A 22,357-nucleotide genomic window follows, 5' to 3' on the forward strand; every position below is an offset into this window, starting at 1 on the left:
TAAAAAGAAGACATTCTGGCACTATAAATTCATGCGTACAAAATTTTGAGGTCATTGTTTTCCAATATGGCTATAACTAGTATATATTGCAGTCCCTCTTGACCTAAAATTATAACTGAATTACTGTACAGCACCCTTTTTATGGACGATCAATGCATTTGAATGAGGACAATAAATTTTAGTTGGACCCCCCACCCCCTTTTTTTTTAAACTGCTGGATCCGTCCCTGGTGGTTTGTGCCGGAATAACATTAATACATTAAGGTCAGATAATTTTGTTATGTAAAACGAGTCATCCTGACTCCCCGAATGACAAATGTAAAATAAATGAAATAATAATTTATAAATCAATTCTAGCCGTAGAATTTATAAATCAATTCTAGCCGTAGAATTTATAAATCAATTCTGGCCGTAGAATTTGTAATCAATTCTAACCGCAGAACTGTTCTAGAAGTAGAACTGACCAAAGATTTGGTCAGTTCTAGGTAGAACTGTCTAAAACTGTTCTAGGGTAGAACTGTCAGGATCAGTTCTAGGTAGAACTGTCCAAATCAGTTCTAGGTAGAACTGACCAAATCAGTTCTAGCTAGAACAGTTCTAACCTAGAACTGACAAAAAGGTGTCAGGCTGACAGTTCTACGTACTGTCCTAAAACAGTTCTCCTGACAGATTCTGACAGATTTAATGAGAGGTTAGAAGTGATCTCCACTGTACCACATCTTCTTTTTTTATCTTTTCGTAACATGTCTAAAATAGTACGAAAACGCGTGAAGTATCATATCATAGTAGCCTAAATATGTTTTAGTCATGATTTTGCGTGTAATATTTGCCACTGATAACCAATAAATCTGTGACAGCCTATTTACTGTGCCTTGACCTTCAGTAATCAGGTATGCTCCAAGACAAAGTTCAACATCCTGACACAGATTCATGACGACCTTAATAATATTTTAAGTACACAAAAGTTCTACCTACATTTGAACTTCACGTACCTGAAAGATATGTCAGGCTCTTGTTTTTTTCTTCTATTTTTCCGTTTTGTTTTTTAATCAAACTGGTAGTTTTCTCGATTACATTTATTATTTCTCAAATCCCAAACCATGTAGCAAGCTATAAAGGTCATCAGCATGACAAACAAGTACACCGGAGGATCGGGATTTTTTTCTAGTCTTTTCTTAGTTGTAGTAGCGGCCTTGCACTGTGTTCTCCTCTTTCCGGAGGTTGTTGTCTCTTTTACAAAAAGTTACACTCCCGTTTCCATTATATGTCCATGCTGTATTCATACAGAACACAAATCCTACCACACACGTTGAAAATCTCAATTGATTAAAGTTCCACATTTTAAAGATGGTATTTGACTTGTCTTTTATAAAGCAGCATATATGATTTCCTGTATTACACCCATGCATTAAGGAACATACAGCTTTTGAATTGTCCTCTGATTTGATTGTTTTTATGTAAAGTAAATTCTACGTAGAAAATCTTTTAAGGTATTATACAGGACTATGAAAATAAGAGGGTGCAGTATGATTGTCAATGAGACATCTCTACACTAGAGACCACATAACACAGACATTAACAACTATAGGTCCCCGTACGGCCTTCAAGAATGGAAAAATGCGTACCGCATACTCAGCTATGTCTTTCTGAAATGTCATGACTACAGGGAAGTGCTATAGCCTAATTGATATAAGTGTAGACGGTATTCAATTTTGCTGTATGTTCCTAATTTAGAGGCAAAAGATACCAAGAGACATATCAAACTCATAAATCGATATCAAACTGAAACTGGTAAATAAAAACGAGGAAAATACAAACAGTAAGCATTTACGATATGTGTAGATGAGACTAGGTTTGTTTGATATTATCCATTGTTTTTGTTTATCCTGGACTGTTTGTATCGTACACCTTGTGTACATGTACTTCAATTGATTGAATATATAGTTTTACACTACACGTGTCAGTGCAATATCATTTTTTAATACACATGTACATTTTTTGAGGAATTATCGGTTGATAATCTTTGGGAAATAGTTAACGTTACGATATCCTTGATCTATGATAGTCTAGTCTAGTCAATACAATGTCTTTTCTGCATGTGGAAGACATTGTTGGTCTTTTGTGGTTTGGTTGCTGTGTCAATGATATACATGTATTAGCTGTATTCTTTGACGAATATATCTTATCATGATATGCAAAATAAAACAAAAAAACTAACAAACAAACACACATAGTAATGTTACATTCGACTTTTTTACATGGAACTTTAATAGCAGCTGCTAAATGTTATACAGCGTGATTATTGTATTGTATATTTTCTAGTTGTTGGAAGTCATTCTTATGATGGAGGTAAAAAAATAACTCTGCTGGTAGGCTATCAGTCCCCAAGGATATTATCAGCTCAGACGTCAGTACTTCGGTACTGGCATGATTTATAACAAGCCTTTCTTATGTTGTTCTTGAGAATGTGTTTTTGAAATTACAAAAAAAACAAAGGTTTAAACTTCCTCACGCAAAGTTGACCTTGGGAAGATTTGGCCTTTTTAAAGGCATGTTTTGTCATATAGCTGTTCAACTGTTTCGGTACTTATACATCCTCGGATTTCAAATATTTGACATTGAGCGTTCCTGGTGAAGGTAAATAAAAAAAAAAGCCCTTCGGTCGCATGACATTAATAAACGTGTGGTTTTCTATTTTTATATAGCACTGGGCCAATACCTCTGGTTATGGACTATCATTTCCCGCGGCCATCATCAGCTCAGTAGTCAGTTCTTAGGTTCTGACATGATTTATAACAAACCTTTCTAAAATTGTCCGTTGATTAATTTGAAATTATAAAGACTCTTAAGTTTCAACTCCCTCAGGCAAAGTTGGCTTTATTTGGATATGTTTTTTAGGTATGTTTTGTCATATAGCTTTTCAGCTGTTTCGGTACTTGTTCGTCCTCGGTTTTCAATGTTTTAGCTTTCAGCGGTCCTGATGAAGGCAAATCCAGAAAAGCGCGGCGAACGCATGAAATTAATAAACGTGTTGTTTTCAATTTTTTTATGCCGATGTTTATACGCTGTTTTATATATTTGATCATTAATAACATCGTCAGGAGACCAAAGGAGGTACACAAATAGGTTCGTTATGAACCATAACTCCATTAAAAAGTTGGTCTTGATTCACTTTCGATACCACGTGTTTTATTCCTAGTAGGAAAAATAATGATCAAGAGCAAATTTAAGGAAGACAAGAGCTAATTTATCAAAATTACACATTGTTAACAATCCTTAAGCCTTTTCATTTTTTTTATTCACTTATTCAACATTTATATAATATTACTAATAACCACTAACTCTTATATATATATAGGTTATAACATGGCATTTTTCATATCAGACCCCTCATCATGCTCATCAGCCCTAGGTCATGAAAAACTGTGGATTTTCTTATCCCAGGCATAGATTACCTTAGCCGAATTTTTGGAATTTTGGATCCGCAATGCTCTTCAACTTCGTACTTGTTTGGCTATATAAATATTTTGATATGAGCGTCACTGATGAGTCTTATGTACACGAAACGGGTGTCTGGCGTACTAAATTATAATCCTGGTACCTTTGATAACTACCCGAGAGCCGACAGGCTTAAGGGATGATTTTGACCATGGGCTAATAAGGGGTCTGATATGAAAAATGACATGTTATGTTCTTTTTATCATATACTTAAACAGAAGACATACAGACACAAACTATTTTAAAAACTTTGAAAAACATGCTTTTGTTGTTATGTTTCTTTCCCATTTTTCAATAACATATTTTCCTAATTCTTAATTTTTTTTTGTATCCAACTTTGTTGTGTTTCCCACAAAAAAACGTACCAGTGAGGTATATTTTCCGGAATTTGCCGAATGACGTCGAAATGTCATCTGATAACGTTACAGCAAAGCATGCGATAATAACCCGAAGCAGTTGATAATAACCGGAAGCAGTTGATATGAAACGGAAGCAATTGATATAAACTAGAAGCAGTTGATAACAAAAGTCATATCACACGGCTAAGGCAGTTCTTCAAATTTAATGAATACATATATGTACAAATAAGTTTTATCATGGGGTACAATTATACCATTATTTTCTATAAGTATATGCTAAATATATATATCATTACTAATGTTAACGAGGACAGTACAAGGTACCAGTAATCGATGTTTTAAAGTATTAAACAAATGTAAAGATTTCAATAAATATATGAATCTTAAAAAACAATAAAAAAAAATTTATACATTCTTCACTAATCAAATATCTCTTCAGGTAAGTTATAAAAGGTTTTAAAATGTTTTTCGATAGTCTTATAAGGTCAACATTATTGTTTAATTGTTAACGTAATTCCTTTGTTTGAAAATACAAAATCTTGTATATGAAATTATAAAATGAAATTGACAAACACTAACTCTTACATTTTCATCTGTGTATGATTTAATTAAACCAAACATAATCGACGTTATTAATTTTGTGAAAAGCTAAGGTTGATGCGAAAGAACTAAAGCGAAAAAGTATCAGATGTAAGCTATGCTTGTTTTTTAATAAAGCACCGATGACGATAATTATTGAAAAATATGTTCAATTCTAATTTGACGTGCTTCTTTCGCTTAATTGTGAATAAACCCATGCTCTATATTCAATAAAATTTGTTTGCATATCCGTATATTGACTTTTGCTGAATAATGGATTTATCAAATTATGATGCATCTAATATATTTCATTAGCTTAAAACACTTCCAAACTCTTTAATGATGTTGTAAGTAATTCATTTATTATGACTGTAATGTGTTGAAAATGGAAATTAACATATTTGACCTAGATACGATAGCCTTTGTATGCTGGCTGTTCAAACTCCTCCGTCTGAAAAGTCACATAGCCAGTCGTTTGCTTTTTTACAGACATAAAAGTAAAGTTAATGGAAGGGCTTACACAAACACTGTACACTTATATACATCAGACATAGATATTTCCTTAATTGTCCTAATCAGAATCGAAATAATTGATGGAAGCAATCTATATTGTAGTTTTACCATGGGTAGGCATACTATTCATGTTATTTTAGCCTTCACTATCGCTCGGGCAAAAATAAACACGAATATAATGCCTACCCATGTTAAAACTATAACAGAGCTTGCATCAATTATTTCTTAAACGTGGATACCTATATAAATCTGTTAAAACAATTTTCAAGTTGATGATACAACACATTTTATATAACTTGCTTTTAAGTACAATGTTGAATTATTAACAAATGAAATGAAATAGAAAAAAACATATATATCAAGAATAATCTCCCTTGGCACTAGTCTATCATATTTATGGTTATGCGTTTATTGGAGGAAACATGTAGTAATGTGTGCAATATATGGTGTTTCTTTTGAAGAGATATCATTGCGCACCACATTATGTAAATGAAACGGAACTAAAATCACATATCCCACAATCTGGTTTAAACCTGTCTCCAAGTACTATACACTGAACGATAAAGGGTGCTGAATCATTCGAGTTGATGAAAAATGTGTGTAATTTTAAAGCAGTCCTAAACGGATTTTTTTATATAATTAAAAATATAACAATATCTGGACGCCTATATTTTCGTCTCTTCCAAAAATAACGCAAACTCAATATTAAGCATAAGCATGGATGATAAATGCACATATACATTGTACCTTAAGGGCACAGTGACATGCTTATAAATTTATTGATGAAGGAAGATAAGCAACACATGATATGAGGTCTTCTCATTTAATTGTATAGACACAGGACTGCTTCTGTTATGTAACATGAAGCAATATGCATTTAAATAAGTTGAAATACTGGTTATAATTCAGGTTTGATCACTTGAGTAATACATAACTTTCACAATTCATTTCCTGTGCTATACTTTTCATGTTTGTTTTCTATTTCCCAAAAGATTTTTCATAGCACAAACCTGAATTTTGAAGGAGCATTTGTTCGATGATCTGAAACAAATTATCAACTTGATTTCTTTTTATCACACCATTTGCACAATTATCAAATCCTACACATCGATGATTACAGCGACGTAAAACCCTTCTCAAATAACGTGGAACTGTCTTAATATACTCTTTGATAGACATTTTCGAGACTACAAGATCATCGATTCGGGTAAAAATAATGATCGTAAACTGGAACATTTCCTCTCCAAAGGTACTAACAAGACGTCGAACTGTATTTTCTTCTTCGGTCGTGAATCTACCAATTCTAATAACAAGTAGAAAAACGTTCGGACCAGGTGATGCAATTCTTACACATTCAGTAAGTGCGTCGATAACTTTTGAGTCTTCCATGCTAGTATCGAATAATCCAGGAGTATCAACAACTAAAATGCGCTGTCCATGCCTTATAACTGTTCCTTTTGTGCACTTGTCTGTTTCGGAACTACCGGAAGAAACAGATACAAACAATTGACGATCTAAAATAGTATTTGCGGTTGCACTTTTTCCAGAACCTGTTCTACCTATCAATGTCATTCGAATATCATCTGCATAATGTTTGACAGTGTCTAAAATATAAACATTGATATCATAAACTCAACAACATATTCTAAATAAACTTATTTTTCTCGACATTATTATACAAGATTTGAATTATTGTAATTTTAGGAAAAAGCTACAGACAAATATATGTATATATATTTGAGATCTTATTACTGTCATACTTGTAAGTGTATGGTCCCATTATTTGCATAAATCAAAGCACTGCAATAATATCTGAATTAACAGTATTATTGTGAATTTAAATTTCTACACAGTGTATTAAGTGCATTTCAAACCCCTTGATTTTGTTTTGTTCCAATACCTTTAATATATCCTGAGATTTCTGCAAACGTGTTTCCAATTCAAAAATTTAAAAAAACAAAATGTTTGATTAATTATTCTTCTACCAGGTCTACAATAACTTACTGCAAATAGACTGCATATATAAACATAACAACAGCATCGTATATATATATGCTAATAAAATACTGTCATATGCTGAGTTTGATTGCAAATTGAGATATATTATATCATGACGATAAAATAAAGTCAGTTATCACGTATTTGTTACAAATACGTTGGGTTTTGCATATGCGATAACCCAAAAATTGCCCGGGGCAAAAAAAAAGATTATTAGTTATTGTGGCCTAATTCCAAATGACGTGACGTCATTGTGCAATAACCTCAAAATTGCCCGAGGAAAATAAGAGGTTATTGGTTATTGTGCCCTGATTCCAAATGACATTCCGTACTTAACGACTATTTTTAACACTTTTGTGATAAAGATTTTATCAGTTATGTTTCATTCAACTGTTATTATTGATTTGTTTTGCTCTCAATTTTGCAAAACTTAATATGTGATAAATAGGTTACATGTCTTTTCCATATTAGCCCTGGTATCATCCCTCGAGGCCGATATGGGAGTCTCGGGATGATAACAAGGCCAATATGGAAAACGGCATGCTATAATCTGTACTTACTTCTTAATACTTCTGGAATCAAAATATATTTAGCATAATATCAAAAGAAATACTGGCGTTCTAAATTAAAATACTGGTACCTTTGATAACTATTTAAACCACTGGTTCGATGTCACTACTGGTGTACGTTTCATCCCCGAGGGTATCACCAGACCAGTAGTAAAGGCTTCGGGGTTGACATGAATATCAATAATGTGGTCGTTTTTTTTTTTATTAATTTCCTATTTATAAAACTTTGAATTTATCGAAAAAGTAAGGTTTTTCTTATCCCAGGCACAGATTACTTTAGTCGTATTTGGCACAATTTTTTGGAATTTTGGACCCCAAATGCTCTTCAATTTTGTACTTGAGCGTCACTGATGAGTCTTATGTAGACGGAACGCGCGTCTGGCGTACTAAATTATAATCCCGGTACCTTTGATAACTATATAAGCAAGACATTTTTTGTTTAATTTGTACAAAAAGACCAAGAACAAAACACAAACAACATAGAAAGTGGAAAGCTGGACTGCTTTACATGTTGCAATTGTCGTTTTGCTCATGTTAGTAAAAATACTGTAGCAAATTTGATATTCCACATTTTGAAAAAAGGACGTATCCGTAATCATCTGTAAAACTGTTATTATATAACGGCTAACCGTAGCGATATTGTGTGTAAAACTTACGAAGGCATGATTGAGACTTCATCAATTGGAATCTTGGTTCTCTTGGTTCAAAAGCTTCATTGCTTCATTATCAAGGAAATGCAGATAGGAGATACAAGCCTTTGACTATTGTAGCAACTTGGAGACATATACTCCCAGTATACACACTCAAGCCCTATGACTACAATTCACGTTATGATTTTATAACTATATAATGGTATTTCTGTTTTAATTCGTATAATTTTTTTTTAAGAACAAAGAATAAATTGTTAGGATTCACTTTACATCATATGAATAAAGATTTTGTTATTTCATTAAATATCTATTGAGTTTCATTTTTTTCTCACTTTTTCAAAATTTGGTGTTTTTTGTTTTTTTTTATTTTTGATGCGCATATCTGTTTCTGCTCCACCGTCTATTTGTTTTTAATCGACATATGGAGTGTTAATAGGGTTATATATGGCAGTTTAAACAAGTGACTTTACCACATATCCATCCATCGGATCGCAAGTGAAGGGGATAAAAGGCACATTTTCACAACTACTCCAAATATAAGCACAGCAATTGAAAAGCAATTGTTTGTTCTTCCCTCTCCGGAATACGAACATATGCTATTAAGATATAGAAACAAGACGTTGTTTTGTCTTTCGCTTTGTTTGTTGCGTTTTATGTATTACTGTTTGTATGTTTGTCGTATTCTTTTGAAGTCAAAACGTTGTCAGTTAATTTTTAAATAACCCTTGCTATCTTTCTACCATCTGTTGCTGTCACATCAAATGGTGCTAAGAGATAATAACAATCAAAAACAAGGAGTAAACAAAGACTCACAAAACCAAAGGACATTTACATGAACAGTTATAAATAATAATTAAGAAACAACACGAACTCCACTAAAAATTATAATATGAAAAAATAAAATTCGTTACAGGTAGCCCAATATAATGTCTTATGCTAGCATGTTTGTAGCAACTTATGGTTGCGTTTAATAAACACCGCAATTTTTATACGTGTGCATGTAAAAAAAAACATTTCGTGCTAAACCACTCGACAACCTAGGCTTAGACAATAAAGCTTTTGGTTGCCTGGTGATACCTTTCCTTTTATCATTTGATTAACAAAAACCGGATCACTAGTAAAACTATTTTGTAAAAGGTCTTACACAACTTTACTAAACATTAACTCCTTTTCGGTCTCTTTTTGAATTTTCATTCTATAAACTGTCGTACATCAAGTATCATTCTGGAATTGCACTCGCAGTCCATTTAGATCTTTTGTCAGACAGTACAGTTGTAATAATTTAACTGCACACATCAGCATCAACTAAACTGTTCTAAATAAGCAGAACTGACTTGATCAGAATTTTGTTTAATTAACAGTTCTGAATTAATCGCAGAAGATAAGAATGCAATATGGCTAATATCAAACACCAGTGAACAATTTTGTGTTCCAAAATTACTGATTATGCTGATGTCAAAATGTCCGTATAAAACTAAAATTAATTTACCAGACGGAAAAAGACAAACCTATAGGAATCCGTTAAAGTAACCTTTTTATTGATACATTGGTCATAATTCATATATATTTATAATGTATATATATAGATTCTACCACTGCATCGAGTGTGATACGATATTTATCCACTCAAGAAAGATAAATTTTCAAACTTAAAACGCGAGGCTCGTCGAGCGTTTTAAATATTTAAAATTTAACTGTCGAGAGTGGATAAATATCGTATTACACGAGATTTGGTGGTAGAATCTGTTTCTCTAATGATTTTCAAACAATATGCAGGCAAACGTTTTCCTTCTTTTCGAATGATCTGCAAAAAGATGTGTTCTTTCTATGTGACGTCATCAGGCATGGTCGCCTTTTTTCATGCCGTCACAATAGGAAATTTAGAGGAAAGCAAGGAAATTCGACGTCATAATCCGATTTTAACCAACGAAGAACTGAGATCAAACGAACCACACATTGATTTTTTTTTATACAATGGGTGCAGAAAGGGATAAATTGACGAATAATTAGAAAAGTATATGTATATATAACTATAAAAACGAAACTATATGCACTTTTTAATTTGCTATTCACATTAAGTGTACGAACACACAAAGGTATGTTAAAAAAGGTTACAAGCTTTAATAATTAGTCAAATAAGCCTTTGAAAAAGCCGAAAATACCACCAACTACTGCTCCAATTGTAGCACCTATAGGACCAGCGACTGAACCAACTGATGCACCTGTAAGTGCACCCGTGCATGCACTGTTTAAAGCACCACAAAACGATTTGAGAACACTTTTGTCTTCTTTCTGGATTTTCGTTCGAATCTTTGATCGTAGTTCATTTTCCGAAGGTTCATTTCTTTGATCAGGAATTTGCAGCTGTCGTTCACTATTGTGCTGTTCTGTAATTTCTTCCTGTTGCATTTGTAGTTTTTTTATTTGTTTTTGATTTTGTGTAATGGTGTTGTAAAGAGGTCTAGAAACATGTTCTACTAATTCTGCCTTCTCTTTCTCATATTTCATATTAATTTTTCTTCGTTCAATCTCCATTAATTGCTTAATTTTAGCCTCTGCAGCTTTATACATTGCATTTGAGTAAAACGATCCACCATTCAGACGAACCGTTGCTTTGATCAAATTTATCAAACTCTTTACTTGCAATATTTTCTCTTTACCTATAGCATTGTTGTCGAATGCAATATAACGATTTCCACAGCGATGGATTATGTGTTTAAGCGACTTAGGGACTCGCCTGATGTAATCTTTTATAGAGATGGATGATTTTTCAATATCATCTCGCCGAGTAAAAAGTACTATCATATAGTTCAGTATTTCCTCGCTGAAGTGTTTTATAAACAGATTGACAGTATTTTCTTCTTCTTCTGTGAAGCGACCAACACTCACAACCAATATAAAGGCATGCGGTCCAGGGGATGTCATACCAACACACTTTACCACTTCTTGTAAAACTCTTTTATTTGTCATATCAGTGTCAAACATGCCTGGTGTATCGACTACTAAAACACTATTTCTGCTGTGGCATGTTGCACCTATTTGACATTTTTTCGTCAAAGATGTACCGGATGGACAAGATCGAAATTTATCAAAACCAAGTATTGTGTTTCCAGTTGCACTCTTACCAGATCCAGTGCGTCCAATTAGAACAATCCTTATTTCATTTTCTATTGAACTGACGTCTGAAAGAAATATTGTTTATCATATATTTACTTAATAGTTATCAAAAGTACTAGGATTATAATTTAGTACGCCAGACGCGCGTTTCGTCTTCATAAGACTCATCAGTGACGCTCATAACAAAATATTTATAAACATAAAGTTGGAGAGCATGTTAACATGTTCACCTAATGTTGATAAAACAAGGGAAAGAACAACAATAACACAGCTGGTGACTATACATTTTTTTCGAATATTATTGAAAAGTTTTTTGGTATATTTAACAGAAGAAACGTACCGAACTGAACAGTAAACTACATGTATAAAGGGACAAACAATTACTAGTGTAAAACCATTAAAATAAAAAAACAACGGCCAATATTTATATACTGTACAAAAAGATATCCAACGCTGCAATTTTCACAAAGTTCACGTCTTTGTCGCACATATACATAGATAACATCATACATGCTTTTATCAAGGTTGAATATGTCCGAAGTCCGTTAAAAAAATAAAAAAGGCCAGTATTTCCATTAGAAAAAAAAAACGGACTTTGCAAAGTCTAAAACAAAATGAAACTACAGCTGCTTGCTTCATTATCTTTAGAACAAAAGAAACAGTCTAAAATACTGAAAAAGTCAAAAATCAATATTTATAGATTTTGGGAACACGAATTCAAAAATCTCTTGTTAAGTTTTGATAAAGGTAGCAAAACACAGGTAGAAGTTTAGTTTCGCATTATGGCCATTGTGAATGTTTTAAGTATGAAAGTTTCTGTACAATAAAATAGATTTTTAGATATTTGAGGAATGATATAGTCTTCTTAGTGATTAAAGAAGATAAAGGGGGTGTTTAAAAATTATGAGTGTCAATTTTTTTTCCTAACTGTGTATTGCTAACAAAAGTATGGTACAACTATCCAATTAAGTTCAAATGAAATGAATGTAAGGAATGCTAGGCAAACGTAATGCATTCAACAATGAGAAAAACTCATACCATGTAATCGGCTACTATATAAATGGCATTGACTGATGATTATACGTAGTCGTTATTGTTTCTTAGGCACAAATTTACGAACACATACTTCTCCTCGAGTTCAATTACTTTCTAATCATAAAAGAAAGTTTAATGTATGATATAAAATTAAGTTACCCAACAAATTTATCGACGGCTAACTGTACACATCTAGTAAGTTTGTCTTATGGGTTACAGACTTTAATTGTATTATTCACTGATGTTTCGCGGTTGTCTCGATTTCAGAATATTTGAAATACATTTGTTATAAAATCGTTTATGTGTTAAGAAAAAAGAAACTTAAGTATTTCCAAATTCGTATAACCTAATATACATGCTATAATATGATGATAAAACAAGGTTCGAACTAACGCACAGCTTGTTAAGAGGACACAGAGCTATACACCAACAAAGATAAAAAGTATATCCAAATCCCGTCAAGGGGAGATACAGTCCAATATTTTAAATGATTTCAAAATGTTTATAACAGGATATTTCAATAAAACAAAACCAGTGTGTTCATGCCAGCACTGGCTATTGTTGTTGTATCAAAATCGTTATAAATACGAATGACTTGAATATATAAGATTAAGAATATTGATGGCGCGTAGTTCTAGTGAAAAATTGATGATCGATTAACTTCAACAACAGAACTAACAAAAAAGACTGTGCCTTGAGATACCTTTCTGTAAAACAAATACATGGGTCAAACCATGTTGAATCTCACAGACAAAACTCAAAATTGAATTCCATTTTTAGAAAAAAAAACACTTCAGTTTAGCAAATATCATGTACAGATAGTTAAACCGGGTGTATGGATGTTTACAAATTTAATGTTATACCAGTGTACATTACATTAGATGATGGTAAACATGTTTACTGTACATGGCGTTTGATGTGAACACGGCCTTATTTAGAGATGACATAAACTATGAAATTAAATTTGCTGATACCATACAAAATGGCGTCTCTGACAAGCAATAGTCCATTTTCAGTTTTAGTTAATATTTACAAAACTGCCGGATATATAGTTAAATGTAAAAAGAAAATATAATTTTTACAATTACAAATCGTTTTGCTACTGATAAAAATAAAAATAAAAAAAATATGTGTTCAAAATGTTCAATAAAAATCCAAAATTCCCCAACAAGCTAGTTAATTGTATAATCACATATTTGCAAGTCTTTTTTCAGTAGATATCAGGCCTTTTATGTTGATATCAGTTATCATTAAAATTATCATAAGTTATAACTGGGTATTGGTCTATCTACAGTTTGAATTTTCAAAATACCGAGAGTGATCTACCCCACGTCTCATAGCTGTAATCTTCAAATTTTCGGAACATTGTGTTTGTTGTCATTGCTACTCATCTTCGTATTCGTCTTCACTTGCGGTTTTATATGTTACGTCAAACGCGTTTTGCATACGAAATTTGGTACCAATTTGAAAGTTGTAGGTCATAAATCCTACATTTCATTACAGTACAAAATGTCTGGGTCATAAAGGTACATCTGGGGTATTCCAAAGCACCACTATACTTAGGATTACAGGGTTACTAAAGATTGTACACAAGTAAAACAGTGGTGAAAATTCGATTGGTTAACTCTAAATTGGTTATCTTCTTATATGCAATTGAACGTTATGTGAAGTTGTGTATATAGAACTAGACAGGATAAAACTTACTAATGCCAAATATTTCTTAATTGAACCAAAGATACATTATGCAATTGTTGGGGGAAAGTGCACATTTAAGAAATACTTATAGGGGATATATATAAATGGAGGTTAAACTATGATTCTCGTCATTAGTCATAGTCAGAAGTGATCACTCTTTCAAAAGACATCAATGCATTAGTTTTTTTCTATCTTTTGAATAAAACGTGTATTTACCTCCTATTTTTCTTGACTGACGTGATGAGTGTTTCCTCTTGTCTAAATGACCTGCAATGAAATATTATTTCAGTAACGATCAGGGTAAGGTTAACAAAAGTCAGAAGGATAAGCTAACAAACTATCTTCTGAAAATAACCTTTCAAATTAAAATGATAAACTTTGTATAAAACCCAAATTAAAAAAAATGTCATTCTCTGACTTTATACTTTATTTGATACAGCAAATATTTCGATGCATTTATGGTTGAGATTATATAAACCTGTGATGAAATTTAGACTCAAATTGAATAATCATACTCAAACTCAGTTTTGATTATTGTGGTTGTCATTTCGGGTAGTAATACATATAACATTTAGTGGTGTTGGTAGCTAAGTACTGTAAATAGTTTTTCTACAGTCATCCATAGCCTGAAAACCCTTATGTTGTAAAATCTAACCCCATTCATGTTTGTTCGTACGAATAAGTACTTGATTAGCTAGGGTTTTTAGTTTCCATACAGACAGTCAGTGGTTCGCGTTAGACTATGTTTTCCTCAACCAACAAAAACGGACTCTTTATATAAGACTGAAATTAGCATTGAAAATTGTCTATCAAATATCAAAGATTTGGAATCTTGATAATTTTAGACATTTGATTTATACACTTTGAACGAAATAAAATTCACCTTGACATCCATATTTTGAATTTGTATTCATCCTGTTTACAATAACTTCACTTTTTCTATCAAATACTATAATAAACACCACAATTCAAATGATGAAATTAAGATTTACATTTTGAAAGTACAGGCGTTCGAAGTTTTCTATTTTTAGTAATATCCGAACTATCTTATATTTCCCGCCTACATATATCAAGACATAATGTACAATTTTAGATTGGAAGACTAAAACAATATTTCAAACTTCCATGAATAATTCATGTTTAGTATACAATATCATGGTTAGTAGTAATTTCCGAGAAACAGACCTTTTAAAGAGATAAACATTGATGTTTAAAACAAACTTTAATAAAACAAATCACAAAGTTGACAATTAACTCAACAATGTTAACGCTTTTGAAGTAAGCAATAACCTCTAGAATGCTTATTTGAATTTAGGGATATGCAACATTGAATCATGGTTTAGTTTAAAATACAAATGAAAAGCTAATGCTTGCGCCAATGTTGGATTAAATATAAATAAAATATGAATTGGACAGTATCTCAACAAGAACAAATACTTTTTCGTGAGCTGTATGAACGTGTTTGATACAACTGCCATTAATCTTAAACCAACATATCTATATAAGTGCGCATTCAAAAGAATGTACAGGTATTGCTTTTAGAGACGGGGTAGGGGAATCAACTTGGTTGTATCATGAAATAGAATTTCATATATTGTTTTTTTTTGCGATAAACTGCAAACATTATGTTATGTCTTTGTCAAGAGTGTTAAAACAAATGTAGTTTTGCTGCATTGCCTCTTACTTGATTTGCTTATGTTTTCAAAGGAAAATAGTTGAATTTTATTACTGGCGGATGCATTTGATTTTAAGTGACATCAACGAACGCTTATTAATCAATAGTCAAATGAAACTTCAATTAACAAAAATATGATGCATACATTTTTTTTATTTAAAAAAATCGTCGGTTTATATTATGAAACTTGTATACATACATTTTTTTTCTGAAGAAAATACTTTACTTTTTTCAATTTAAAAGTTTTTATCATTTTAATAAGCTTGCTTACCTTCGATTATGCTTGATTTTTGACAATGTTGACAAGCGGTTAATTTCGGTATCAAAACTCGATCATTAGTTGTCTGCCATTTTTGCACAAAAACACTGACATAGTAAAATATTTTTTGACGAAAACATAATCTGGATACGTGAACAAAAATTAAATCGTTCACAGAGGACTTAGTTTATGATATATGCATGCATTGGTTCAATAATTAGATTAATATTATTTTCACCAGTTTTTCCGAGTCATATGACTTTAGATATGTCATTTGTATTTATTTACTCTTAATAGTAAAAATAAAGAAAAGGTTAATACAGATAGTCTTGTTTAGCTTTAGAACAACATACTTTGTTAAGAGGTAGCGTATACAATTTTATAGGTTTACCAAGATGGTTTACAATAAAAACTAGAGAATTGTATATAAGCAACTATTGGTCCGTCAAGAGTAAGGCAAATGTGTTTTATTTTTAAAAAATTGCTTTTCTTTTTTGGAATCTTAATATACTTATATTTAAGTTTGTTTTCAGTAGAAAGCGAGTCTATATTGATTTGAATTTTCTTTGCAATCATTATGATTGTAACTATTTGAAATAATCTATTTAAATAGATATAGGAAGATGTGGTGTGAGTGCCAATGAGACAACTCTCCATCCAAATAACAATTTATAAAAGTAAACCATTATAGGTCAATATACGGCCTTCAAAAGCATATTTAGTTAAAAAAAAATCATAACCTTAATAATGTTCTACCTCAGAAAAAGTCTTATAGGTGATATCTGCCAAACTTTCAGAATGTTCGATCCTCTCCTCCTTCTTTATCTGTTTATTTTCAAATTAATTTGATTTGAGATTTACGAATTATTTTTTGACGACGAATAGCGGATCTGGTATACTAACTTGTAATGCAAGTATTTATAATGTGTTAATTCCCATAAAGTCATAGATTCTCGTCAAAAGTCAGAAAGAACACTTTCTCAAAGGGCAACAAGCCATTTGTTGTGATATTTTGTTTGAATAAATTTACCTTCATCAATTCTCGCATGACGAAACTGTTGCCTTGTTTTTTCTAATTCATCTGCAACGAAACATTATTTCAGTCACGGTCGAGTTCAGGTTAGAAAACAATAAGAAAAACAAGCTAACAAATCATCTCATGAAATAGGCTGTAAAAGTAATATGCTTGTACAGAACCAAATTCAAAAAGATGTAATTCTCTGATAGTTAACAAGTTTTTAAACACAAATGATTCGCTGCGTTAGTGATCAAGACTTTATCAACATGTAATGCTATTAAATGTAAACTCAGATTGAATTTTACATTGAAATACTGCAACTAAGTTCTGCTTTATATGGTTATCAGTTAGGGTATTGCTACATGAACCAAGTATATTTTGGGGACGATGGTAGCTCAGTAGTCAAAATAGATCTACAACTATTACTAGCCAAGAAACACTGATGTTGTATGTTCTAATCCCACCAGTATTTAGTGCGTTTGAATACGTTCTTTATTTACTATGAGGATAGCTTGCATGCAGACAGTCCGAGATACCAATGATTTCCTACAACCTAAAAAAAATGGACTCTTACGATATAGACGAAAAGGCGGAAAACAGCAATAAACACCAACAATAAAGACTAATAGTCTATTTGAAATCATGACATTGCAAGACAGTTGATGTAAACGCAAAGAAAGCAATAAAAAAAAAAAAAAAAAAAGCAAAAACCCGTCGAAACAACATCTGTTACAAATATTTAACAATACTTTTAGATATCTGGATGATATATTGGCTCTCAAAAATGACGACTTCAGTATGTATACTAAAGACATTTATCCTGTTGAACTAACGTTGAATAAATTAAATACTATTAATGAACACTTCTCTTTTTCTCGATCTTGATATCTTGATCATTAACGGGAAATTTATAATAGAAGAGATGATTTTTCATTTCTTATAGTTAATTATCCATTTTTAAATGGTGACGTTCCCTTGTCATTATCTTATGGTGTTTATATATCTCAACTTGTAGGATTCGCTCGCGTTTTCACAACGTATCAGATTTTGGCGAGATATTTTTTTGTATTACTGAAAAAAATATTACACCTGGGTTTTCAATATCTCAAACTGATCAAAATATGTTCTAAATTTTATCATCGGTACAAGGACATCATTCGTAAATTTTGTTCAACATGCAGACACGTTATACGTTCAGGTATTTCACACCAATTCTTATGGTAATATTCTTTACAAAGAACAAAAATGTCAGTATTCACCGCAAAAGCTAACAAAACCTGTAAGCAGACTTATTATGAAGGGATATAGTTACGATACTGTTGTCAGGTCATTAAATATTGCATATTTTGGCTTTAATATTGATTCACTTATAGGGTCTTTGCATCGAAATTTAACATATATATTCTAAACCCAGTTGTTGGCTTTTGTTCTTCTCATATATTTTATGATGGTATAAAACTAAACATCCGTAACGGGAGGGATTGTTTTTGATATTCATATGATGAAGACATAATCTTTCAATCAGATTTATTGCGGTCTGGAGCTGTAGTGTCATTAACTGCTAGTAGTCTTTTGTTAATTTATATAATATTCTCATTTTGTTTAGATTCTTTTGTTACCAATTGTGAAATCGGACTCGGACTTCCCATAAACTAAGTTTTACTATGCGTATTGTTGTGCGTTTGTTTTTCTACATTAGCTAGATGTATAGGGGGATGGTTGAAATATCAAAACACATGTGTAACCCCGCCGCATTTTTGCGCCTTTCCAAAGTCAGGAGCCTCGGACCTTTGTTAGTGTTTTATGATTTATAAATCAGAGTTTAGTATGACTTTAATCATCACTGAAATATTAAAAGATTTGTTTAGGAGCCAGCTCCTCTGGGTGCGGGAGCTTCTCGCTGCATTGCAGACCCATCGGTGATCTTCGGCTGTTGTCTGCTCTATCATCGGGATGTTTTCTCTTTGGCACATTCCCGATTTCCATTCTCAATTTTAAACATGACTATCATGAGCACTTGAACAATAAAAATATAGTTTCCCCCTCTGACGTCTTTTTAACAGCAGAATTACATGTAATAAGATTCAAAAAATAACTACATGTAATTAAAAAATAAAAACAAAATAAGTGATTTAATAGCCATTATGTGGATATAAAATACTCATAATTTTGTATAAGTTGGCAATAATCTTAGAACCGTTCCATTTGTTGATAATCCAATATTCTGTCATGATGCATAGCGTTGCAATGTATCTTCTAATTTTTAACAATAATCAATTGAAATTTGAATTATATAAAACGCTTCGCTATTCACAGTATTTATATTTTGGTGTGTTCGTGATTTCATTTGTTTTTTTTTGTTTGCTGTGCAAACATGTATTCATTGTATATACTTTAATGAAACAGGACAGGTGTTACACTGTGAGGAAGATTTGATAACCCTTCTGGAGTATATAAAATCAGTCGGAATTGTTTATCGTATCGCATTGTTGTTGTTCTATGCATTGTCGTTCAAGACTAACATGACTTATGAGTTTGTGTATTCCTTGTGGCCTCTCTTTTACTTTCTATAGCGGCAAAGTAACAACCGATGAATATATAACAAAACCCTAGACGCAACAAGTAAGTACATTGTCATAGTTTTCTGTTAACTTGTGTTTGTTTCATTTGTATTTAACTTATCTGATCACGCTTATTTAAATATTTACCGTAATACTGGTTGTTCCATGATAAAGTGTTTGCTGGCTCATTCACAGATTCTTAAATTTAAAAAAAAAGACAAATGCAAACTTGAACATGTTCTACGATGGATATCGTTTGTAGATATGGTAGACATGCTTTTGTCGTAACTGGGTTCATATATAGATAAGACTGTCGACTATCCTATTTGGATTGTTTAAACAAGTCGGTTGACATTGTGACATGGAGAAATGATTCATTGGCAATCAAACCTTATCAATTTATTTCAATATTCTTGCTTTAACACCTAAAATCACGCCAGTCTGTTCAGGATACATCTCTTTGGCAATGAAAAATAAATTTGATCAGCTGAAAGATGTCTTACTAAAAGAAATACAATATTGACTGTATTGACCTTATACGATATATATGGGGTCAGTAAATTTCAAATGACCATTACTTGTTGATCTATACAAATAACAAAGGTGAGCAAAAGTAACAACGAGCTTGCTTTCAATGAAATCTTTATTTTTTTTACTCCTTCATCATTCATTTCGCCATCTGTTGTCGATGCGATACGTTTCAGATTTTTATTAACACTGTAATATTTTCTTGAAGGAACGTAACACCACTACTTACCGTGTATCAAATTGAACCTGGTCTTATAACATAGTTTTAAATGAATACGTTTTAAACATAGTCGCTTTTAACCGTGCAATATCACGAACAAGAGATTATCGAAATATTAACGTCTCAATGTATGCTCTGTTTTATGATGTTTTTCTCGGCATTCAATTGATGAGTAAGTATATTCCAGTTATATATTATTGTATGTTTTGATGTGTTAGTGTTAGTGTTAGTCATCAAAATCATTTATAATAAATGATTGTTCTAATACTATTTGTTACTAAGGGAGGTTCATTGACTGATAAAGATTGTCTCACTCCAGTCATAATTCACTTTTGCTGAGTCCCGACATGTATATAATCAACCATATCAATATGTACAATGAAAATGACGTCAAACATATACAATATAACAACATGATGTTCTTCTCTGTTGTTTAATGTAAACATAGTTCCATTGACTGTTTTTAATACAACTTTTGTACGTATGTGCGTAAACTATCTAAAGATTTAAGAAGATGTGGTATGAGAGCCAATGAGACAACTCTCCCTCCAAGTCACGGTTAGTAAAAGCAGACACATGTACACTATTAAATGTATCTAAATATGTACTCTTGTCTTAAAAGTCCATAGTAAAGCAATACTTCAACATTCTTTTTTTAACAATTAAAAAACACCGAATGATAAATCAGCAAATACTCCTTATAAACAAAAATAAAGGTTTTTTTCTGCCCATTTGGTCTGATTTTTGTCCCTTTAACCTATTCCCTATTTCGATTCTCAATGTTATGTAGTTTTGAATATATTTCATTGATTAATAAGGTATATATGCAGGGCCCATGGGAATAGTCTTTTTCAAATGAATCGAGATATTTATATGTATCACACGTAATACAAGTATAACCAATTGTGCCCGTATCGGGTTTGCACACTTTTAATACGTTGTTTCCTTTTTTTGGTATTCACTAAAATTTCCTAATTGTTTACACTTATTACATTTGACAAATCCTTTGACTCCTGGCCTGTTTTATCTTTCATTGTCTATATGATCCCGATATAACGTTTGCATAATGCGTATTAAACTTGTTGAACTTGAAACATGAAATAGGAATACTTGATAGAAATTCACATCATTTACGCTAGTATGTGAAAGTATTATTATGGATTAGAGGAATTCATATGAGTAATTTCTTTATTTTACTGATAAAATGTTGTGAGCACTTGCACAATAAAAATATAGTTTTCCCCTCTGACGTCTTTTAAACAATACAATTGCATGAAATAAGATTGAGAAAAAAATAACTACATGTGCTTAAAAAAAAGAAAAGTGATTAAAGTTAGCCATTATATGGATAAAAAAAACTTTAACTTTTTTATGAGTTGGCAATAAACTTACAACCGTTCCATTTTTTTGTTCTATGCATTGTCGTTTGTTCAAGACTAACATGACTAATGAGTTTGTGTATTCCTTTGGGCCTCTATTTTACTTTCTATATCAGCAAAGTGACAACCGATGAATATATAACAAAACCCTAGACTCAACAAGTATGTACATTGTCATAGTTGTCTGTTAATTTTTGTTTGTTTCATTTGTATTTAACTTATCTGATCACGCTTATTTAAATATTTACCGTAATACTGGTTGTTCCATGATGAAGTTTTTGCTGGCTCATTCCCAGATTCTTAAATTGAAAAAAAAAAGTAAAATGCAAACTTGAACATGTTCTACGGTGGATATCGTATGTAGATTTGGTCCAATTGTGCCCGTGTCGGGTTTGCATACTTTTAATTCGTTGTTTCCTTTTTTTGGCATTCATTAAAATTTCATAATTGTTTACACTTATTACATTTGACAAATTCTCTGATACCTGACCTGTTTTATCTTTCATTGTCTATATGATCCCGATATAAAGTTTGCGTAATGCGTATTAAGCTTGTTGACTTTGAAAAATGAAATAGGAATACATGATAGAAATTCACAACGTTTACGCTAATATGTTAAAGTATTATTATGGATTAGAGGAATTCATATGAGGAATAACTTTATTTTACTGATAAAATGTTGTAAGCACTTGCACAATAAAAAAT

The 22,357-nt window shown here is 31.8% G+C and overlaps 1 protein-coding gene across 1 annotated transcript in view; it reads right to left on the reverse strand.

Annotated features, from left to right (window-relative positions):
* Positions 1-5,926: 5,926 nt before the first annotated feature.
* LOC139494385 (GTPase IMAP family member 8-like) overlaps positions 5,927-22,357 on the reverse strand; it is a 41,886-nt gene continuing 25,455 nt past the window's right edge. The window contains exons 7-11 of the mRNA XM_071282549.1: positions 21,901-21,951; positions 14,229-14,279; positions 10,328-11,347; positions 7,507-7,518; positions 5,927-6,552 (exon numbers count right to left, since the gene is read on the reverse strand). Coding sequence (XP_071138650.1) covers positions 5,927-6,552; positions 7,507-7,518; positions 10,328-11,347; positions 14,229-14,279; positions 21,901-21,951 — 1,760 coding nt within the window. The remainder of the gene's footprint in view (positions 6,553-7,506; positions 7,519-10,327; positions 11,348-14,228; positions 14,280-21,900; positions 21,952-22,357) is intronic.

Source organism: Mytilus edulis, chromosome 11 (assembly GCF_963676685.1).
Source record: "Mytilus edulis chromosome 11, xbMytEdul2.2, whole genome shotgun sequence".
Classification (NCBI taxonomy): domain Eukaryota; kingdom Metazoa; phylum Mollusca; class Bivalvia; order Mytilida; family Mytilidae; genus Mytilus; species Mytilus edulis.